Source organism: Podarcis tiliguerta, assembly GCF_965153285.1.
Source record: "Podarcis tiliguerta genome assembly, chromosome: 13".
Lineage (NCBI taxonomy): Eukaryota > Metazoa > Chordata > Lepidosauria > Squamata > Lacertidae > Podarcis > Podarcis tiliguerta.
Window position 1 is genome coordinate 47,908,123 of NC_139546.1, and position 21,538 is coordinate 47,929,660.

General features: G+C 49.8%; 2 protein-coding genes across 13 annotated transcripts; both read left to right on the top strand.

Moving 5' to 3' along the window:
- The first annotated feature begins 1,051 nt into the window (after window positions 1–1,051).
- Window positions 1,052–17,014, top strand: DCAF11 (DDB1 and CUL4 associated factor 11). 12 transcript variants are annotated; one of them, XM_083410383.1, is made up of 15 exons: window positions 1,052–1,191; window positions 2,081–2,314; window positions 4,480–4,607; window positions 4,730–4,851; window positions 5,038–5,102; window positions 5,197–5,297; window positions 6,247–6,393; window positions 6,512–6,566; window positions 6,648–6,716; window positions 7,790–7,847; window positions 9,798–9,983; window positions 11,128–11,281; window positions 11,377–11,529; window positions 12,979–13,085; window positions 15,428–17,014. In XM_083410383.1, exons 2-15 carry the CDS (start codon window positions 2,166–2,168, stop codon window positions 15,542–15,544), a joined length of 1,611 nt encoding a protein of 536 aa, XP_083266509.1. In that variant the 5' UTR covers window positions 1,052–1,191; window positions 2,081–2,165; the 3' UTR covers window positions 15,545–17,014. The 12 variants fall into 12 exon arrangements, with proteins under 12 accessions (XP_083266509.1, XP_083266515.1, XP_083266510.1 ...); XM_083410389.1 differs by having other exon boundaries at window positions 1,058–1,191; window positions 2,081–2,291; XM_083410384.1 differs by having other exon boundaries at window positions 1,081–1,220.
- A 195-nt stretch (window positions 17,015–17,209) lies between these two features.
- FITM1 (fat storage inducing transmembrane protein 1) lies at window positions 17,210–19,341 on the top strand. The gene is made up of 2 exons (XM_083410753.1): window positions 17,210–17,580; window positions 18,627–19,341. The coding sequence occupies exons 1-2, from the start codon at window positions 17,339–17,341 to the stop codon at window positions 19,243–19,245; spliced, it is 861 nt and encodes a 286-aa protein (XP_083266879.1). The 5' UTR covers window positions 17,210–17,338; the 3' UTR covers window positions 19,246–19,341.
- Window positions 19,342–21,538: the final 2,197 nt, after the last annotated feature.

Sequence of the window (21,538 nt, forward strand, 5' to 3'; positions counted from 1 at the left end):
CTCAATCCATATCGATCCTGCAGTATCTTGAGAAATACTTGCTTGTTTGACGCGCTGTCCCTCAAACCAGATCACATCCAATTGAGAACGAACACTGCGTTCACTTTGCAGGTAAGCTGAGGTGTGTACATCAGAGGTAGCTGCTGAGCATGCCCAGAATGAATTTCATATCCAGTGTGCAAGGCAGTGTACAAATGAGATTCAACCTTGCTGTGTTTTAAGCTGCTGCCATGTACACAGCCATAGTCTGGAGGGATCCCTTTGAATGCAGCACCATCAGTATGTGTGGTGCTTTAAGGAGCACAAGAGGGCAAGGTCCCTGCCCTGAAGAGCTTACAATTTAAAAGTTGAAATAGGGCGCCAACATATGAAGGGAACAGAGGAGGAAGTAGCCAATGGCTGGGGCACGGAGTGGTAGGGTTTTGAGCTGAAAGCGTCACTAGGCTTGTGCGCACAGAGTTTGGCAGGATTCCAAAGGAGTTAGAGCATTCACACGTGCACGTAACGTGTGAATGCGTTTTGTGGGTCAAAAGATACATAAGGCGCTCAAGAAGAGCAGCACATTTTGCATGGGGGCAGGGCTGCGTATGAAGGGCAACAAAAGGCTCTGACGGGGGGGGTAGCCGGTCTACAAACCGAAGCTACTGTATTTGGTTTTGAAACGCCTGTGTTTACACTCTAGAACTCGTAACCTGCCTTAGCCACGTCAATCATTTCACCACTGTCCAATCAGAGAGTAAGCCACTGCCCCGCCCCCCACAGGAGCCAGCCTCTAACCCGAGATGTCAATCATCCTGCTCTGACGATAATGGCGGAGGTTACGCAACTAGCCCGAGCAATCGATCAAGCTACCGGGAACCAATCCGAGCGCGCCCCTTCGACCAGCTGCTCGCCTTTCTTGCGAGTCATCCGCTTGCTCTGTCCAATCGGCGGCTCATTCACCTTAATCGCCTAGTTTATCGCTTAACGGTCTTTCCCTGCCCCTCGTCTGAAGCGAGGAAGGAGCCTCAGCAGCCAATCAAGGGAGAGCAAGTCTTTTTAAAGCCCCGCACTCTATCCCACGTGGGGTGGTGAACGGTGGCCAATCAATTCTCAGCCGGCGCGGCCCGCCCTATCTCACTTCTCCACTCCGGTTAGAGGCGGCTGTCGCCTTAAGATGTAAACAAGGCCTCGCGCAGCGGCCGTTAGAGGGTGAGGAGGGTCTCGCGCTCCCGGAAAAGGTGGGGGGGCAGGCTTTTGATTGGACAAGGTGGACGCGCGGGGAGGGGGGAAGAGCAGAGAGGGGAGCAGTTCGGTAAGAGCCAAGGTTAAACGCGAAAGGCGTCCTGATTGGTTGGGACGAGCGGGCAGTTGGGACAGAACGTTGCGGGGGGTGGCGGCTGCGGCGGCAGCTGAGCAAGAGTGTCCCTGCTCTATGGCGTCTGTTGATTGGAGGAGCCGTGAGCAACGGCCATGCCCATTGGCGGAGAGGACTCAGGTGTCCGAAAAAAGTACTTTAATGGGTTCAGCAGGTCTACGAGCCCTTGTTTGGTTGCCTGGGGCTGTGGTATAGTCACGTAGAGGACGGGGTGGGTGGCTGGCTGACGTCTAGATAAGGGCACCTCGATATGGGAGCCGAGGAGCCCTTTCAGTATTGGAGGCTGTGATTGGTGAAGATGAAAAGGGGGTGATTTTTTTGGGGGGGGTGTATGGCTATGGGAAGCAGTGGGTGCCCCATGGAAACAAATGAGGGGAATGTTTGGCTTCTGGATGTAGGGTTAGTCTGCTATAGTGAGAAGCTGTGATACAATTTACATTTTTTAAAGAGCAATACTTTTTAAATATTTAATGCTTTACTGTTTTTAACATTTGATTGGGAGCCGCCCAGAGTGGCTTGGGAAACTCAGCCAGATGGGCGGGGTATAGATAATAAATTATTATTATTATTACTTCTGAGTGAGGATAGATTTGATTGGTAAGAGGCAGGGAATTCTTCATGCGAAGAAGAATGAACGCTGCTCTCTCTCTCCCGCTTCACACCCCCCCGCCCCGTACTGCGTACAAAGTTCTGCAATTAGTGGCTCAGGATTTTCCTTTTCAGAAAGGACTTGCTCCCTCCGTTTGGTTCCTGAGCTCCAGGAAGTGAAGAACACACCGGACACATACCGTGAAGTATGCCTTAAGACATGGGCTCCCGCAGTAGTAGCAACGCTGGCTCGGGGGGCCGGGATAACCAGGGGAGCTGGTCTCGAAGGGACTCGGGGATACTGCGCAGCGAGGAAGAGGACGACGAGGATGTGGATCTGGCCCAGGTATTGGCATATCTACTGCGCAGGTAACTCACACCCCCGCCCCACTTTTTAGTCAAATTAGGGATATGAGGGATGCCTCTCTGGCAGCGGTTGGTGTTCCAGACTCGTGCAGAATCTCAAGGCAGGAAGAGGAAGGGAATTTGTTATGCCTTTTTTGTCGGCTCTGTTAATCTGGACAAAGAGAACTCAGTCCTCTCAGTAAGTGGAATCTGCTGGCGTGGAGACTCATGAGACCCTACTGGAAAATCCATTCTCAGCTGATCTCTCACAGAGCTAGGATTTTGAAGATATGTGTGTCTGGTAATTAATTCATGCATGGATTCAAGGAGATGGGATGATGATTAAGGATCCAGGGAGCATAACTGAGTGTGCAGACTTCCTTGACGCCTTGTTAAAAAACACAGAAGCAAAATAGTTTGGAAGTGTGGAAATAAGGGTCACAGTCCAGGTTTATGTTTTACAAATCAGCCGGGATGCAGTCTCAGTTGTAAGGGGGTCGTACCAGAATTTAACTGTGTATTGCTGGATCTCATCACGTGCCATGGCTGCTTTTCTAAGAGTAGAGGGGTTTTTGTATTTTCTTGTGCAGAAGTTGTTCAGGGCCATACTTCTTCGTATGCTCATGACGTTAAAATTCTCAGTTGTCCACCTATTGAGCAGGATGAGATATCCAAAGTTTTGACGCATGACATCATAGTTTTAGAAATTTATTCAAGAAAAGTGAAGGTTTCCTCATCTGTGGCTTCTTTATCCCTGTTTCTGATGTCACCTTAGGTAGGCCGCAAAACACTTTGGAATACTTTAAAAATATTGATAGCCAACTCTATACCAAATATTCTGGTTGGCTTTTGCCAGCAATGCATACACAAAAGAGATTCCTGATACCGTTTTGATAGCAAGTTTTTTGGGTGGTTAAGACAAAAAGAGATTGTGAAGTGCTCCAAAAGTACCCCTCTAAAATAGATGAATGAATGGGCAGTAAAATGGCAAGTGCTATTCAGTGCACACAAGTGATGCACGTTGGGGCAAAAAAATCATATCTTCACATATACAGTTAGGAGGTTTGAGCTTCCGGTGACTATCCAGGAGACAGTGGGTCGTAGTGGATAGTTTGGTGAAAACGTTGGCCCAGAGTGTGACTGCTGTGAAAAAGGCGATTGCATGTTAGGGATTGCTTGGAAAGGAATTGAAAATAAGGCTGCCAGTATCTGTAATGACCAGTCTTAGAATTCTGTGTACAGTCCCCTCACCTCAGAAAGGATACTGTAGAGCTGGAAAAGCTTCGGAAAGGGGCAAGTAAAATGATTCTGGAGTTGGAGCAATTCACCTATGAGGAAAAGTTGCAACACTTGGGGCTTTTTAGTTTAGAAGGAAGAAAAGCAAGTAAACAAGCTGGGAACATGAGAGATGCATATACAGTTATGTATGGTGTGATGAATAATACTACAATCCAGAGGCATCCAATGAACTGAATGTCAGAAGATTCAGGGCGGACAACTTCTTCACGATTATGTAATTCTGTCCCACAAGAGGCGGTGCTGGTCACCAATTTGTGTGGCTTTAAATGAATTCGAGGCTGTTAATGGCTACTAGCCTGAAGCCTGTGTTGTAGTACTACTTTGGGAGGCCTTGTGCCTCTGAATACCAGTTGCTGGAAACCGCAGGAGGTGAGGATGCTGTTGGGCTCAAGATCTGCTTGTGGGTTTCCCATTGGGGCATCTGGTTGGCCATTGTAAGAACAGCATGCTGGACTAGATGGGCCTTTGGTGTGATCCAACAGGGCACATCTTATGTTCTCATGCCACCCTTGTTTCCTGAACTTTTCAGCCTTTGGATTGTTTTTGGATCCTGTCAGTCTACTCAAGATTGACCCTGTCATTGGACATTGATGTAGGAGCCTCAGACAGCGGGATATTCTCTCCATAGTTTATGTTAAAAATTTGCATCTCTATTCCCATCTCTCTTAGTTGGTGAACCCCTAAGCTGATCCTGAGCTGGGTAGGCATCAGTTGAAATCATTCCTTGGCTGTTGTATTAAAACTTCAAAAGCTGCTTAGTGGGCACCTTCAGAGAACAGGAAACAAATAAATTTGGGGGCTGCCTCTCTCCATTCCCTCTCTGTGAGTTGTGATGTGGGGAGGGGCAAAACGGATTTGTAATTCCTAAAACTTCCAATTTTTCTCTCCAGAGGACAATTTCACTTGATGCAGGGCGGGGGAGCAGCCAGTGTCCGTCTGGTCCAGACGCTCTCGGACTCGGACGACGACAATGACAGTGCCTGGGAAGGGCGACTTGGAAATCACTACAAACCTCCAGGTACTGGCCAGTAACTTGTTTTAATGTAAGAGAGTCTGAGGGTGCCATCTGAGTATATCGGGCAACAATTGGGGGTCTCGTTCTCAACCTGTCCAATCTTCCTCTCTTTCTTTTACTTGCAGTGGATTTGACGCCAGACACTCACGACCTGGAGTGCAACGAGATCAAAACACACATCCAGTTGGCAACAGGCAGGCTGGGCTCGGGACAGACTGAGCACAGCATCCCTCGACTGCTTTGCAAGGTGCCTGTTCGTTTCTTGGGGATGCCAATATTAGGCTAGGAAAACAAGAGGTTCTCGTAGCTTAAAGACGCAGAAATCCACTTGAGGGTGGGGCTGTCTGGAGAGCAGATCTTTCAGTGTATGAAAACTGCAGGCAGAGCCTTGTTGAATTACTTACTCCTTTTCTTTTCCTTCCTTCCACCGCAGAGGGAGCGCGGCCTCTGCCACAACAGCAGCTTCTCTCGTGGGGAGTGCTCCCGAGTGGCGTCACAGTGAGTATTTGGAAGAGAAGGCCTGGTGCGGTGGGTGAGATAATGATTTTAGGGGAAGAACCCTTTAATAACTCAGACTTTGCTCTTCTTCCAGCTTTCTCCCCAACCACTTGTCCTTCACCGATTCCTACTCCCAGAAGGCGTTCTGTGGGATTTATTCCCGTGATGGAAAGCTTTTTATGTCTGCTTGTCAAGGTACTTCGTAACACATCATAGTATTTGGCTTTTTTGTTTTTGTTTTGCTTTTCTGTTTTGTTGTATCAACGCATACTGTATTATAGTCATATACAGGATAACAAGAAGGAAAAATAACAAAAATGTAAGACATACGTAAATTATTATTAGTGTAGCAGTTGGTTTTTAAACAATCCCTGCATCAGATCAGCTTCCGTCCTTGGCACTGAGGGCATCCTAGAATTCTCTTGTCTTGAAATTTCCTGTAGCACAAGTTTTTGTGGCGTTTTGGGTACCAAGTGTCCTAAAATGCTGTTTGGGAAACATTGCATTGTGGGTGGGCCTTGCTGCAAAACCTCTTAGTCCTCCGTAAGATCCTGTGGAGCTTCTAATCCCCAGATACCCAAGTGTAGCGTGATTTATTTATTCATGCAAAAACACCATTGCTGCTTAGTTGGTATTGCTGTTCTAAGGAAGAAGAAGAAAAAAAAATACTCCTATCCCATTGGAAAGGACAGTGTTGAATGTCCTCAAAGTTGGGTCCTTCATATGGGTTCATCTGGATGATTTGCATTTTTACAGGGGTGCCCTCCCATCTCTTACTAATCCCAGATTCCCGTTGCCAAGATCAAAGGCTTAAAAGGCTGCGTTCTGTTTTCCAACAGCAGCTGTAGCTCAACAAAGAAAGTCTTGCAAGGCACGAATGGGGAAAGTGTGTCCCTTCCACCACTTTGGGTTGGACTACAACTCCCATCATCCCTGAGCAGACACCATGCTGGCTGCTGCTGGGAGTTGAAGTCTTGGGGGGTTACACAGGTTTCCCATCCCTGATGCAAGCCTAACACCTTGGTGTTTTTGCCTCTGTGTTAAAGGTCCTAGTAGATGAGGACGCATTGACACATGGTACAATTAGCACACTTGCCTCTTTCTCTGTTCCTTTTCCCACGTTTCCACCCCCCCCCAACTTCAGATCAGACAATCCGCTTATATGACTGCACTTACGGAGGCTTCCGGAAGTTCCGGAGCATCAAAGCCCGGGACGTAGGCTGGAGTGTCCTGGATGTTGCCTTCACTCCTGACGGGGCCCATTTCCTCTACTCCAGCTGGTCAGATTACAGTGAGTGGGGTTGGCTTCTGGGAAGGGTGGGGGTGTGTGTCACATGACAGTCCTTGACCCCGCAGGAAGTGTTAACTCTGATGCCCTTGGCCTTCCTTCCCTCCCCCTCTCCTTACAGTTCACATCTGCAACATCTATGGCGAGTGCGATACCCACACAGCACTGGATCTGAGGTAAGGAGGGCACCTAGCAGCCACCCTATTTGACTAAACAGACTCCTAGAGTGGCTTCTAACTCTCTCTTCCTCTCCACAGGCCTGACGAGCGCCGCTTTGCCGTCTTTTCCCTCGCAGTCTCCTCCGATGGAAGGGAGGTGCTTGGCGGGTACGTTAGCCTTTTGCCCAGTCCCTTTACCCACAATTCATAGCACTGGTTAACATTTTATCCAGGGGTGTGGAACCTTTCTTTTTAAATAAAAACCAGCAGGGGTCCGCATTCATTTCTGGACAACCTTCCAAGGGCCACTTGCCCTCTGCAGATGGGGCTAGAGGCAAACAGCAACGAAGCGGCAACTGTTTCCTTTGTACAGCAGGCTACTTAAACTCCAACATCCCACATTCAAGAAGACATTCCAGTCAGGAGCAAAGCACTTTGGTGGTGGTGGGGAATCAGGGCCATGAGGGGTGGCTTTCTGAGGGCCAGATAGTGAGTCCAGGGGCCACATTTGGCCGTTGTGCCTGAAGTTCCCTACCTGTGACATTGTCTAAGGCGACACCTGAACTTGGCCTAGGCAGACAAGATTTGGGTTCTTCTAAAACACAGATCTTCTGCCCTCTCTCTCATCCCTTATTTATTTATTTCTGCTATTTAATTGGCAAAGTTTCTAAGCGGTGTACAGAAAAAAAATATTAAAAAGCATATAGTGGGTAAAATCAATTAAAAGTAATAGTAAAAAAAAACCCCGAGGAAACTTCTTGAAAATTCCTCCTGGAATAGAAACATCTCTGTCATGTGCCTGAAGCTTAGCAGGGAGGGGAGGGCTGTCTGATACTGGTCTTTTTAGCCAAGAGGATTCTGGGCGTCTGGGCCATGTGGCTCTCATTCCATGTGGCCCCTGTGGAGCGAAAGGCAAGGCGGTGAAGCCCCTCCCATCAGCCTGGCTGGGGCAGCTGCCCCCCCCCTTCCCTGTTGGTGCCCAAAGGAAGCGACACGGACCCAAGTTGTGCAATGTTTCATTTTGTAAGCTTCCTTGGGGGCTTTTTAAAAGGTGAAAGTCAGGGTAGAAATACTCCAATTCAAGGGTGAAGTGTTGGAAATGCTTCCGAGACATGCCTTTCTCCTGTCAAGGTGCTGCCTTAGGCTCCATTGACCAGTGTGGCTTCAGTGTCTCTTCCCACCCCTCCTTCCTTGTGTTTATGTCTGTTCTTCCACCCACTCAGTTTTGGTTTTAAACCTAGGGCCAACTATGGCTGTGTCTACGTGTACGACATGGAGCAGAATAAGCGGACGCTCAAGGTACTTACGTTTTGGACCCTGCCACTCCTGCTGGGCCTCTCTGTGCCATGCCTCTGGCCTCACCCACTTCCTGTTCCTCTCTCCCTGGGTCTTAGAAAGTGTGGCTGTTATATTTGTGTGTGTCTGTACACACACACACACACACACACACACACACAGCCTTGTTTCCCTTCGGGCCCTTTCAAGATTTCTCTCTGCAAATGGAAGAAAAACCAAAGACAGTGAAATTAGAAGCAACTTCGTAGTCATAATCATAGCAATAATTGCCCAATGACTTGAATGAACTTAAATGATAAGGATGAATATCAAGTCTATTTATCCTTGAGCAAACCTAACAATATCTCCTCTCTGTGAATATGTGTTGTCCCTTTGCACTTCCACTCTAGTCCTTAGCCTAACGTTTCAGCCGCTGTTTCATTGCAGCTCCTTTCGTTGCTAGCAATACTCATTTAGCTACTGTTGGAAGGTTCCGGGCCGTTTTGTAGCACATGGGACAGTGGCGGTTCCTTCCACAGTATCCCGACGCGGATAAAAGATTGAGGGGAGCAGTAAAGCAAAGCACCAGTCCAGCTGTCTGGATTTTTTCTGCCCGAAAGCTATAGGGCGGGGATCCCTGGGATGTTGTAGGTCAGCCCTTCCAAGCCGGGACTCTCCAAATGTTCTGGACTACAACTTCCGCCAGTCCCCTCCCCCAGCAGCGTAGTTGTAGTTCGAAATACCTGGCGGACCCTAGCTTGGGGAAGACTGTTCTAGATGTCTTTTCTTGAGCGTCCCACTGCCCATTCTGCCTCATCCCCTTCCCCATTTCTCTGTAGCGTGCCGTGCTTCTCCAAGGTGGGCTCTGCATGTGTGTGTCAGCGTGTGATTCTGCTGCATCACCATTGAGAATGGTTGCCTTGGCCAATCACATTCCGTGGATGCAGAAATGCACTAAATCAGGGGTGACCAGCTCCCAAGAGACTGCGATCTACTCACAAGGCTAGCAGTGATCTACCCCCTTTTGTGGAGTTCAGGTCAAAGTTGTTGAGCGATTTTTAGGAAGGAGGAAGGCCCGTTTTTTAGGGGTTCGAAGTTGTTGAGCTTCTTTGGGGGGAGCCAGTGATCTACCACAGACATCCTGTGATCCACTGGTAGATCATCTACCTGTTGGACGTGCCTGCACTAAATGACTTGGCTTCAGCTGAGCCTGGCGACAGCCAGCCAGCCCCCTAACAAAGCGGCTTGGTTCTTTGGGCAAGTTGCCATTTACCAGGCCAGACTGGTTGTCCATTTAAGTCAGCGTTCCCCACTTGGGCTGGCAGAAAGAGGGTCTTTCCTGTCGCTCCATCAACTGCTCCTTCTTCAAACCAGAGATGCCAGGGTTTAAATTTGGGAAGCAGGTGCCCAGGCACTGAGCTCCCCTTGAGCCCAGGAGCTTTCGAGTCCTCGTGGCTCTCCAGCTCTTGTCTCTTGCAGTACGTTAAAATACCATTTCAGTGCCCCTACTGCATCCCAGTGTACACTGGGGCCTGGCATGCCGCAGCCAGCCTAGGTAAAGGTAAAGGGACCCCTGACCATTAGGTCCAATCGTGGCTGACTTTGGGGTTGCGACGCTCATCTTGCTTTATTGGCCAAGGGAGCCTGCATACAGCTTCCGGGTCATGTGGCCAGCATGACTAAGCCACTTCTGGCGAACCAGAGCAGCGCACGGAAACGCTGTTTACCTTCCCACCGGAGTGGTACCTATTTATCTACTTGCACTTTGACGTGCTTTCAAACTGCTAGGGGGGCAGGAGCAGGGACCGAGCAACGGGAGCTCACCCTGTTGCGGGGATTTGAACCGCCAACCTTCTGATCGGCAAGTCCTAGGCTCTGTGGTTTAACCCACAGCGCCACCCGCATCCCACTCTTAGCTCTCCCGTAGAAAATCCTGCTCCTCCCTCTTGCGCTGAGTCCTCTGCCTTCCTCCAGATCGAGTCCCATGAAGACGACGTGAATGCCGTGGCCTTTGCCGACACCAGTTCCCACATCTTGTTCTCCGGGGGGGACGATGCCATCTGCAAAGTGTGGGACCGGCGCACCATGAGAGAGGACGACCCCCGGCCTGTGGGCATCCTGGCTGGCCATCAAGATGGCATCACCTTCATAGACAGCAAAGTAAGGCATCCTTTTCTCTATCGTCGCAGAGGGCAGGAGGTGGAGTCTGATGGGATTGGAAAGCTTATTTAGGGAAACAACCTTGAACCCCCCCTCAAAAAAGGCTTCTTCAGGATCCCATTCGCAACATGTTCTGCGTGATCTGCTTGTTTTTATTAATTTTATTTATTAGATTTATTTACCACCCTTCATCAAAAGATCTCGAGGCAGTTCACAAGATAAAAATACAAGATAAAAACACAAATAGTTAAAACAAAAATAACAAGAAAATAGCTCCATCTCCCACAAACTCAGTTAAAAGGCTGTATAATATTAATCAGCCAAAGGCCTGGTTATTTTCTATTATTATTATTATTATTATTATTTATTATATTATTAGAATTTATTTACCGCCCTATACCTGGGGGTCTCAGGGTTGTCCACAGAATAAAGTCAAGATATAAAACCACAAAATGCATAATAAAAGTAAAAACAACTACCCAATAGCCCTCCCCCCCAAAAAACACATTTTAAAAGGGCATAGGGTATAAATTGGATCAACCAAAGGCTTGGTTAAAAAGGAACGTTTTTGCCTGCCGCCTAAAGGTATATAATAGAGGCACCAGGCGAACTTCCCTGGGGAGAGCATTCCACAGACAAGGAGCCACTGCAGAGAAGGCCCCGTTCTCGTGTTGCCACCCTCCGAACCTCTTGAGGAGGAGGCACACGAAGGAGGGCCTCAGAAGATGATCTCAGGGTCTGGGTAGGTTCATATGGGAAGAGGCGGTCCTTGAGATATTGTGGTCCTGAGCCGTTTAAGGCTTTATAGGTCAAAACCAGCACTTTAAATTGGGCCCAGAAGCTAATTGGTGTTGATACTGTCTGAAAGAAAGATCTGCCTGGTTCACCTCCACCTAAGCCCACAGCAGTCCAAGTGAAAACACAGTAGCTGATGAGCGCCTATATATTTGGCCATGCATTCCTTTAATGTCATTTATACAGGATTCCCATGATGGGGAGAGGCTGAAAGAGCTAAATTAAGTTTCCTTTAGCGAGTGAGTCCTCTACTGTGGGACGTCTGTACTACGGATGGGAAATGTCCTTGGAGACTATAGAGTGTGAAATATTCCTTTAAACCATTGTTCCCCACTCCTCCTCCTCCCAGGGGGATGCCCGATACCTCATCTCAAACTCCAAGGACCAGACGATAAAGCTCTGGGACATGCGGAAGTTCTCCGGCCGCGAAGGGCTGGAAGCCTCCCGCCAAGCCGTCACTCAGCAGAACTGGGATTATCGCTGGCAGCAGGTACCCAAAAAAGGTGAGTCTTAGAGGATGGGGACCCTCAAGCATTGAAGAGGCAGGTCTTACTCTCCTCTAACCCTTCCTCTCGCCTCTCCTTCCTCCCTCTGCCAGCGCGGCGGAAGTCAAAGCTTCCAGGCGACACCTCCCTCATGACGTACCGCGGCCACGGAGTGCTCCACACGCTGATCCGCTGCCGTTTCTCGCCGCTTCATAGTACCGGACAACAGTACATCTACAGTGGCTGCTCCACGGGGAAGGTGGTGGGTGAGTGCACTTGGGATGCGGGTGGCAGGGATCGGCCGGGGCAGTGCCAATCCGCCCGGAACTGGAAGGGCAGTGCCATGCTGGGCAGCAGTCAGAGGGGTCAAGCTTTGCCTTTTTGAAGGAGTGCGGCGTTTTGCTTGGGTGCAGGATTCGATCTCTTGCTGGTGGGTGGGAGAGAAACCTCTTAAGATGCACATCCGCACGGACGCGAATGTTGTTTGAAAGTCCCTTCCCTTTTGGTATGGAGGACTCAAGGGAGAGAATGAAAGCAAAGAGGTCAGGCTGTGTCACTATGCCTGGACGGTGAGTTGGATAATAAACCCAAAGGGGAAGGAAAACACGGCAGAACTAAATGGTTGGCGCATGAGGAAGCTGCCCAGAGTGGCTGGGGCAACCCAGTCGGATGGGCGGGGTATAAATAAATAAATTGTTGTTGTTGTTAAGAATCTGCTGCTGCAGCAGCCTTTGGTCCATGAGACACATTTGCCCTGGCTAGGGTTAGTTTGACCTGCGAGACCATTCCACCCCCAGCCACAACCACCCAATCCACACGTGGCTTCATACAGTGCTAGGTGTGGGCAAGTAAAACTGCAAATGCAAAGGAACGGTTGGCAGACTTGACAGAGGTTTCAATCTGATCTGTGCAGAGGGGAAAGAAATTCCTTTGCAGACCATCGTCAGTCTGGTCTGCAAAGGGAAACGCTTCACTTGTTCTCATGGAGATGTCTAGTTCCCCACCACCTGTTTCCTAGAAGGATCTTGGGAGCCTCCCATTGTTCCGACTATATGCTGTGCCCCTTAAATTTTCACTCAATCACACCCCCGTGTGTGAACTTGAAGACTTGCAAGCTCCTTGGGGCAAGGACCTAAATGGCACTACTGTATAAAAATAATCAATAATACAAAGTGTGGGCAGGTCCAATGCTGACATCTAAGGGATAAATGGGACGCAGGTGGCGCTGTGGGTTAAACCACAGAGCCTAGGACTTGCCGATCAGAAGGTCGGTGGTTCGAATCCCCATGACAGGGTGAGCTCCCGTTGCTCGGTCCCTGCTCCTGCCAACCTAGCAGTTCGAAAGCACCTCAAAGTGCAAGTAGATAAATAGGTACCGCTCTGGTGGGAAGGTAAACGGCGTTTACGTGCGCTGCTATGGTTCGCCAGAAGTGGCTCAGTCCTGCTGGCCACATGACCCGGAAGCTGTACACTGGCTCCCTCGGCCAGTAAAGTGAGATGAGCGCCGCAACCCCAGAGTCAGCCACGACTGGACCTAATGGTCAGGGGTCCTTTAAGGGATAAATAGTGGTATCTGGAGCATCAATTCTGGCTGCAAGAGAGGATAGATAGCCCTTCTGATACTTCCCCACTGCCATGGGAGGAGTGAGTGTCGTGGGGCCGGTGTGTTGCCAACGCTTCTCTGTGCTACCCTGTGCTCCTTTCCCTTCCTCCAGTATACGACCTCCTGAGCGGCCTGATCGTGACAAAACTGACCAATCACAAGGCTTGTGTCCGTGATGTCTGCTGGCACCCCCACGAGGAGAAGATCGTCAGCAGCTCGGCAAGTACTGGGAGCGAGGGAGTGGTGGGGTGGGGTGCTTGTGTGGTCAAGATGATTGCTGGAACCTCTTTGCTCTCGCCCAGGAACTTGTGTGTCTTCCCTGCCAATAAGGTTGTGATGGCAAGGATGAAATTCTTCTCCTGATCTGCCCTTTTCTGTGGTTGCTGCTGCTCGTCTTTTCCTTCTCAACAAACCCATCTGGCAGTGCCACTTGACTACAAAAGGCCCCCCTCCTTCCAGTTTGAGGCGTGGTGGGTGAACCCAAAGGAGAAGGGGGTCTTCTGACTGGGGTGCCCAGACTGAAGAACGGCACACCCAGAAAGTGCGCTTGATCAATTTTAGTGGCTGGCGAAGACTTGGCTTTATTCTAGCAAGCATTAATCAGCCTCTGGTGTGTTAACTGTGGCTTTTCACCATCCTGCTATTGGGTTATATTTATGATTTTGCATTTTATGAATAGTAGTTGTGAGTCGCCTTGAGAACCCTTAGAAGAGAGATGTTGAAATAAGTACAGTGGTACCGCTGGTTACATACGCTTCGGGTTACATATGCTTCAGGTTACAGACTCCACCGACCCAGAAATAGTACCTCGGGTTAAGAACTTTGCTTCAGGATGAGAACAGAAATCGTGTTCCGGCAGTTCGGCAGCAGCAGGAGGCCCCATTAGCTAAAGTGGTGCTTCAGGTTAAGAACAGTTTCAGGTTAAGAACGGACCTCCGGAACGAATTAAGTACTTAACCCGAGGTACCACTGTAATGGCAAAGTGTAGCATTTACAGTCGGCTGGGTCGTAGGCAAACCCGTTGGCATTCACATGTGGGAGGAGCTGCCATCTTCCCTGCCCTCACCCAGCATTTAATGGCATGGTGCAAAATGTGTTTGCTGCCCATTGTTTTTGAAACCGGTTTTGGACCCCAAATAACAGCATTCCCTTTGAAAAATAAATAAGTAACTAAACCCAGGAAACAAAACAAAAGCCAATAGCCAGAGCAAAATGTCAACCAGCCTTCCCCAACTTGGTGCCTTCCAAATGTTTTGGACTTCGACTCCTATCAGCGCCAGCCAGCCAGCCTGCCTGCAAGACGTTTGGGATGGGGGGAGCTGTAACCCCAAGCATCTGGAAGGTACCAGAAGGGGAAGGCCTCTCTTAAGCCGTTTCCGTACCTGCCAGCCCATGCTGCCCGTCATCTCAACTGGGAAATAAGCAGCAACCTCTGCGGAGATTGCCCAGGTGTATTTTACGTTGGCAGTGCAGCTGCCCTGCATTGGCACAGCGATCTAGTGCAAATAAAGTATAGCGAGATAAGAGAGCACTTAAAGCAGGGACTGTTCAGCTGAACTTGGATTGCAAGGTGGGCTCCTGTTTGGGGGCAAGAGCCCTTGTGACGTATCTGGACTGCAAGACTGCGAGTTTTGCAGATGAAATTCAGCCCCTCAGTTCGGGCTGGGAGAAAGATGTTCAGTAGTGGAACTGGTTGGTTGTACAGTGGTACCTCGGGTTACATATGCTTCAGGTTACAGACTCCACTAACCCAGAAATAGTACCTCGGGTTAAGAACTTTGCTTCAGGATGAGAACAGAAATCGTGCTCTGGTGGCGTGGCAGCAGCAGGAGGTCCCATTAGCTAAAGTGGTGCTTCAGGTTAAGAACAGTTTCAGGTTAAGAACTGACCTCTGGAACGAATTAAGTACTTAACCCGAGGTACCACTGTATTTGGGTTTCAGGATCAGGCAATTCTATAGGTTGTAGCCTAGGTTAGTTTGGATTTGTCTTATCAGAAATAAAAACCTCCTTTTTTTAATTAATAAAAGTTGATTGCCAAAACCCAATGGATAAGCAGAACAGCAAGTAGGTATTCCAGATCAACCAAGCTGGAATTAAAAAGGAAGTGGTGGCAAAGATTAACAGTTTCCAAAAGCATATACAGTGGTACCTCAGGTTACATACGCTTCAGGTTACATACGCTTCAGGTTACAGACTCCACTAACCCAGAAATAGTGCTTCAGGTTAAGAACTTTGCTTTAGGATGAGAACAGAATTCGTTCTCCGGCGGCACGGCAGCAGCAGGAGGCCCCATTAGCTAAAGTGGTGCTTCAGGTTAAGAACAGTTTCAGGTTAAGTACGGACCTCTGGAACGAATTAAGTACTTAACCTGAGGTACCACTGTACACCTGTCAGTGGCTTTGAGCTTTCTGTCAGGATACGTGGGACTTGCTTAGCAAGTTCCTTTATCTATTTGTTTGTTTGTTTATGCCTGCATGCCTAGTGAATTCCACAGCATTTGGTACCCTCAAGGATGCTTTAGAAGCGATGACTATAACTACCTTTCTCTTTGATTGGCAGTGGGACGGGAACATCCGGCTCTGGGAGTACCACCAGACGGAATACGACGAAGATCCTCGGAGACCCCCTACCGCCCGAGAGCTGCGCCCCAGACCCTCAGGAGCTTCGGATCAGTAGCCTTTTCTATCTCTGCTCGCCACCATTCTCCAGTTTTGGACTCGCCACACGGTCGAGGGAGTGGGGGGGGGGGGAGAGCAAACAAGACCTCGCGCTGCCTGTGGCCTTGGGACATTTGGGTGGGAGGGCGGGCAAACTTCGTTGCGGGCGGTCTGCTAAGTGAAATGTAAACCAGGTCTCGGGGAGATGGGCAGCGTCTCGAACCCAGCTCTTGGGAAGAGCCAGAATCGGATGACCGGCTGCAAAAGGGGGGGAATTTAGGTAAGGAATTGTTAATCTGAACAACAGGCTAGTTTAGTTTATAGCGTCGCTTTAGGGTTCCGTGTGGGATTGAAATTTACAGTCCCACCCTCTTCCTGGTCTGTGATTTTTCATTTGAATTATTGGAAGGCAGAATCATGGATCATATCCTAACAACTCTGGGATTTAGTTGGCTCTGGGGAACAACAGCTTGTAGACCCCTCCCTCCCTCCCTCCCCATGCCACCCCCCAGTGTGTGTGTGATTGTGTGATTGACTGATCAGCCTTCCACAGAGGTTAGAAAAGAGGGCTTTGCGTTCTTTAATTCCTTTCCAGGTGCCATGTTGAGTGCTGAGATGTTATCAGAGACTGGGATGTGAGGCCCTTACTCCCTCCTTCTAGGGGCAAGGGATACAGCGAGACCCCCCCTTTTTTTCCCTCTGCCACAGCAGCTGTTGGCAAAATGCCCTCCGTCTCTCACCCAGCAGCAGATAATTAAGGCTCCCTCTTCCCTTTCTAGAACGCACAGGACACATTCCTTCCTGGGACGCTACTTCTGGGGACCCTTTGCCATTTGTCTGAGTGAGAAATGACAGCGTAGGGGTCATAGCAGGGCTTGATATTTTGCGGGGCGGGGTCTTTTCCCCTGGAAGATGCTGTGCGCTCAGCCTGGGCCCTGCCTCCCAGATCGTCCTTCCCCATTGCCTCTACTCACCCCCACAGTCCCCCCCCCCCCCGGCCTTTCTTTTAGTCTCCTCCAGCGGCAGGTGGCTTGAAAAGGGAGGCCGGCGGAAATCCTCTTCTACATCCCTTCCCCAAACTGTATTTCCCCGTTTGCCGTGGGGAGCTGGGTGTCCTGGGAGGCTCCCTTTCTGGGATACTTCCTGCTCTTCTCCCATTTTTTTTTTGGGGGGGGGGTCTCCCATCGTCTGCGCCTCTGATGCTCGAGTGGTGATGGTAAGGTTTGTTTTGTTTTGTTTTGAAACAATAAAATATCTGGAGGTTTTTTGTTTTAAGTAGATTGAACCCTGATTTAATCTCTCTCTCTGGTTAAAGAGAGAAGCTGTTTTTTCCGGAAACCCACTCCCCCAGCATAGAAGGGGGAGGCTTGTACGTCACGGGGTGGGGGTGGGGGGAAGAATCTCTTTCCTGAGATAATCTGCACACTTCCATCCAACACGGGTGTCTGTGCAAACTGCAATTGCCGTCAATAAAAGCTGTTGAAATTTTCTTTCTCTTTGTTTCGGTTTTTAAAAAGAGGGGGGGGGTTGGGTCTTTGGTTTTTTTCTTCAACGTGCGTTGGCACAGCGACACCCCCCCTCTCCCCACCCCAATTTTTCCAGTCTGCTTTGCTCTCCCCTCCTACTCCCGGTCAGCTGCTCACGCCAAACTTGGATTTGATCCCCACACCTGTCGTCGTGGATCAACTCTGGACGACGTTTCTCTCCGCAAGAGTTTTGTCTCTTCCCACCCCCCACCCACCCACCTCGGGTCGTCCCAAAGCCGAGGAGGGACAGGACTCCTCTGGCATCTCTGGCTGTGCAGGTGGGGGGGATGGCAGAGGGATCAGGGGCCAAGAAGCCCTCCCTGCCGGCCAAGGCGGCCGGCTGGGCCCAAGCCCTTTGCCGTGGCCTGGTGTGTTTCTGGAGCAACCAGTATGCCTGGCTGCTAGGGGTGCCCTGTCTCCGGCGAGCTTACCACCTCTGGTTGGCAGCCGTGGTCATCTTTGGGCCGTTGCTGCAGTTCTACGTGAACCCCCGAGCCATCTTTGCCAACCACCATAACTTCTTCAACATGTGAGTGATCGCGGCGGGGTCTCTTAAAACATGTTTGTGGTTGCATGCCTGGGGGAGGCGGGCGGGAGAGCGGCTTGGCAGAAAACAAGGCTTTGTATAGCAGCGATAAATCCCTGGTTCATCCACACCGAATATCCTGGGGTCAACTGATGCCATCCGATCTCTGACTGCCAAATGCAGCCGTTGACTTGAGTTGCGGGGAATTTCTTCCCAAGGGCAGAATGCTATCATACCGGGCGCTATTATCCCCAGTGCTTTTGAGTGCCAAATGAAAAATCAGTTGTGCGTTCAGAGCTCAGCATAGCAAAGTTTCCGCAACTGTTAGTTTGTGGGTCGAATGCCTCACGGTATATTGGAATGGCTGATAGGTCCCAGACATCTCCAAAAAGATTCATATTCCACTATTCATATTTAATGACTGTTGTTCAAGTTTTCACGATACAGTATTATCTGGAACAGATACAAGAGGATAGAGAGAAAGGGAACAAGAAAAGGAGACAGAAAAAGAACAGAGAGAGAAACATTAAATATAAAGGGGACAAACTTCTGATTTCCCGTCATTAGAAAATGATTCTTTAAGACATTCAGTCTCCATCTTCTCTGCTTTCTGCTAAGCCAAATTTCTTTTTAGCCAAAATGTCACAGTGCCCTTCATTTCTTCATCCCACGAGAAGCCCAAGAGGGAATCCCTAATTGTTACTATCGGTTAAATCCATGTTCATGTTAACCTTTCTCCCCTGCGGTCATGTATTGGAAAAATATTCTGTATTCCCCACCCCGCTGTTCACTTTCCCCAGGCGGGTTATGCTTTGTACGCAGGATATGTGATGTATTGGGGTCTTGCCCATCCGTTTGCTTGGCGGCCCCATTTTGGGGGGGAATTCTCCTCCCTTCCTCCATGGCTCACGGCTTGGGGTTCCGCTTTTTGAGGTACTTCGCCTTCTGCTCCTCTGCTCTCCCCGATTTGGGCTAAATCCAGCATTGGGGCAGCGGACCGCCTTCCTGCCCCACCCTGCTAACTTCCCTCCGTTCTTCTTCCCTCGCAGAAAGTTTGTCCGGTCGGCCTGGGGCTGGACGTGCATTTTCTTGGGCGGCTTCATCCTTTCGGTGGTTTACCTGGCGACCCACCGGGTTCTGCTCACCTTGAGGCACCTCAGCCGCCTGGGCGTGGGGGCCGGGCTCTGGCTGGGGGCCACAGAGACCTTCCTCCTCATCGAAAACCTCACCGGCTACTGTTTTGACCCCGTGCCCGAGGGCATCCTAGTGAACAACCTGCCGGACAAGTGGACGTGTTTGCACGAGGGCCACACGTGGCACGGCTACGACGTCTCGGGCCACACCTTCCTGCTGACCTTCTGCTGCCTCCTGATGGTGGAGGAGACCTCCGTCTTCCGCCGCTACCTGGCCCAGGGCCACCCGGCCGGCGTCCCCCTGCGCCTCATCTTCCTCCTCAACGTCTTCCTCCTCGCCCTGTGGAACTTCCTCCTGGCCTGCACCGTCGTCTACCTCTACGACTACAGCCACAAGGTGGTGGGCGCCGCCATCGCCACCCTCTGCTGGTTCCTCACCTATCGCGGCTGGTACCGGTGGCGCTGGTCTCCCGGCCGGCCGGGAACGGGCCTCTTTGTCAAGGGGAGCCCCGGGGAGGCCAAGAAACGGAACTGAGGCCCCCCCACCCACCCCAGAAGGCAAAGGAGAACAACCAAGGGGTTTCTTCTCCCCCCTAGAGACAAATAAAGATGGGGCCTGCTCTGTTCTCTATTCGTTGTCCTGTGTGTGGTTTTTTTGGGGGGGTCTTGAAATTCAGACTACAAATGTAAGGTAAAGGGAGCCCTGGCCATTAGGTCCAGTCGTGACCGACTCTGGGGTTGCGCCACTCATCTTGCTTTATTGGCCGAGGGAGCTGGCATACAGCTTCCGGGTCATGTGGCCAGCATGACTAAGCCGCTTCTGGCGAACCAGAGCAGCGCACGGAAATGCCATTTACCTTCGTGCTGGAGTGGTACCTATTTATCTACTTGCACTTTGACGTGCTTTCGAACTGCTAGGTTGGCAGGAGCAGGGACCGAGCAACAGGAGCTAACCCCGTCACGGGGATTCGAACCGCTGACCTTCTGATCGGCAAGCCCTAGGCTCTGTGGTTTAACCCACAGTGCCACCCGCGTCCCTAGACTACCAATGTAGCGGGTGCTTAAGTTTCTTAATCCCGCGTGCAGGTGGCAGACCCAAATTCTACCACTTCCCATGATTTGTGTGTTTAAAAGTGTCATGGAATCAGATGGGGCCTTCAGGGTCATCTAGTCAAACCCCCTCCAATGCAGGATTTTTGGGGACTCGAACCCACAGCCCTGAGATGTAGGAGTCTCATGCTCTGCTGACCTATCCCAGCTTTAAATAGTCGTCCCCCCCTACATCTAAAATAGTTTTTCTCTTTTTGTATGCTACATGTTTGTTTAGATTTGTTTTAAATATAGTGCAGGGCAGGAAAGGAAACTGGCGTGTGAGGAGAAAATCTAGGCTCAGGAATAAATTTTGTGCGAGTGAGCATATGTCTTTAATAGGAGTTCTTAATCATATGCTCTTCTACCACCTCACTGAGGACTAGATGTATTCTGCTCCACTGCTCTGGTCAGACCTCACCTGGAGTACTGTGTCCAGTTCTGGGCACCACAGTTCAAGAAGGACACTGACAAACTGGAAGGTGTCCAGAGGAGGGCAACCAAAATGGTCAAAGGCCTGGAAACGATGCCTTATGAGGAACGGCTAAGGGAGCTGGGCATGTTTAGCCTGGAGAAGAGGAGGTGAAGGGGTGATATGATAGCCATGTTCAAATATATAAAAGGATGTCACCTAGAGGAGGGAGAAAGGTTGTTTTCTGCTGCTCCAGAGAAGCGGACACGGAGCAATGGATCCAAACTACAAGAAAGAAGATTCCACCTAAACACTAGGAAGAACTTCCTGACAGTAAGAGCTGTTTGACAGTGGAATTTGCTGCCAAGGAGTGTGGTGGAGTCTCCTTCTTTGGAGGTCTTTAAGCAGAGGCTTGACAACCATATGTCAGGAGTGCTCTGATGGTGTTTCCTGCTTGGCAGGGGGTTGGACTCGATGGCCCTTGTGGTCTCTTCCAACTCTATGATTCTATGATTCTAGATCCCTGTCAGCCCTCCATTTCCAGTGTTTCCACTGCACAGTGTATATGATTGACTAGTTTCTGAGCACATACAGAGTCCCATTTGCTTCCCAGTGAGCCAGACTTTCACCATTTTAATAAATGGTGGAAATGCCAGACCCAGATGCGCTCTGAAAACCACATCAACCGGCTAAGAGTCTGCATGTAGACGTGCCTTAAAAGCTGACTTGGCTAAGTTGTACCAATTTCACACAATGCACACACAGCCTGTGGAACTCGGTGTACCAGGATGTTAAGCGTTAGCATAAATGGGCTTTAATTTTTTTTTTAAAAAAAAAAAAACCACCAGCCTGTGATATACATTGTTTTAATGTTGGTGGCTAATGTCCCACAACTAGCCCCAAAAGCACAGTCCCTGCTGGTTCAAGACAGCTGTGTTGTTTATCAGAAATCAAGCCTGCTCTCTCTCCAGCCGGGGGAAAGAGACTGGCTGAAAGTGGAAGGCCCCAGTGTGGCAATTTTAAGACAGCTGATGCTCATTCACAAGCAGAGGGGCAAAGGCAGGTCCCATACCACCACCAAAATAATAATAATAATTCTATTTTTTTAAATGGCTTGTTTGTTTTCCCTTCCTTGGCCGGTTGGATTATCTTGAGTCAGAAATTATACTCCCTGTCAGATGGGCAGGACATCATCATCATCATCTTCTTCTCCTCCTCCTCCTCCTCCAGGCCTAAAATACTCCAGAGAGTGATTGTGAGGATCATGGGGGTGCAGTAAACCGCCCTAAACTTCATGAAAGCGGGACAAACACTCCACAACCTCTCA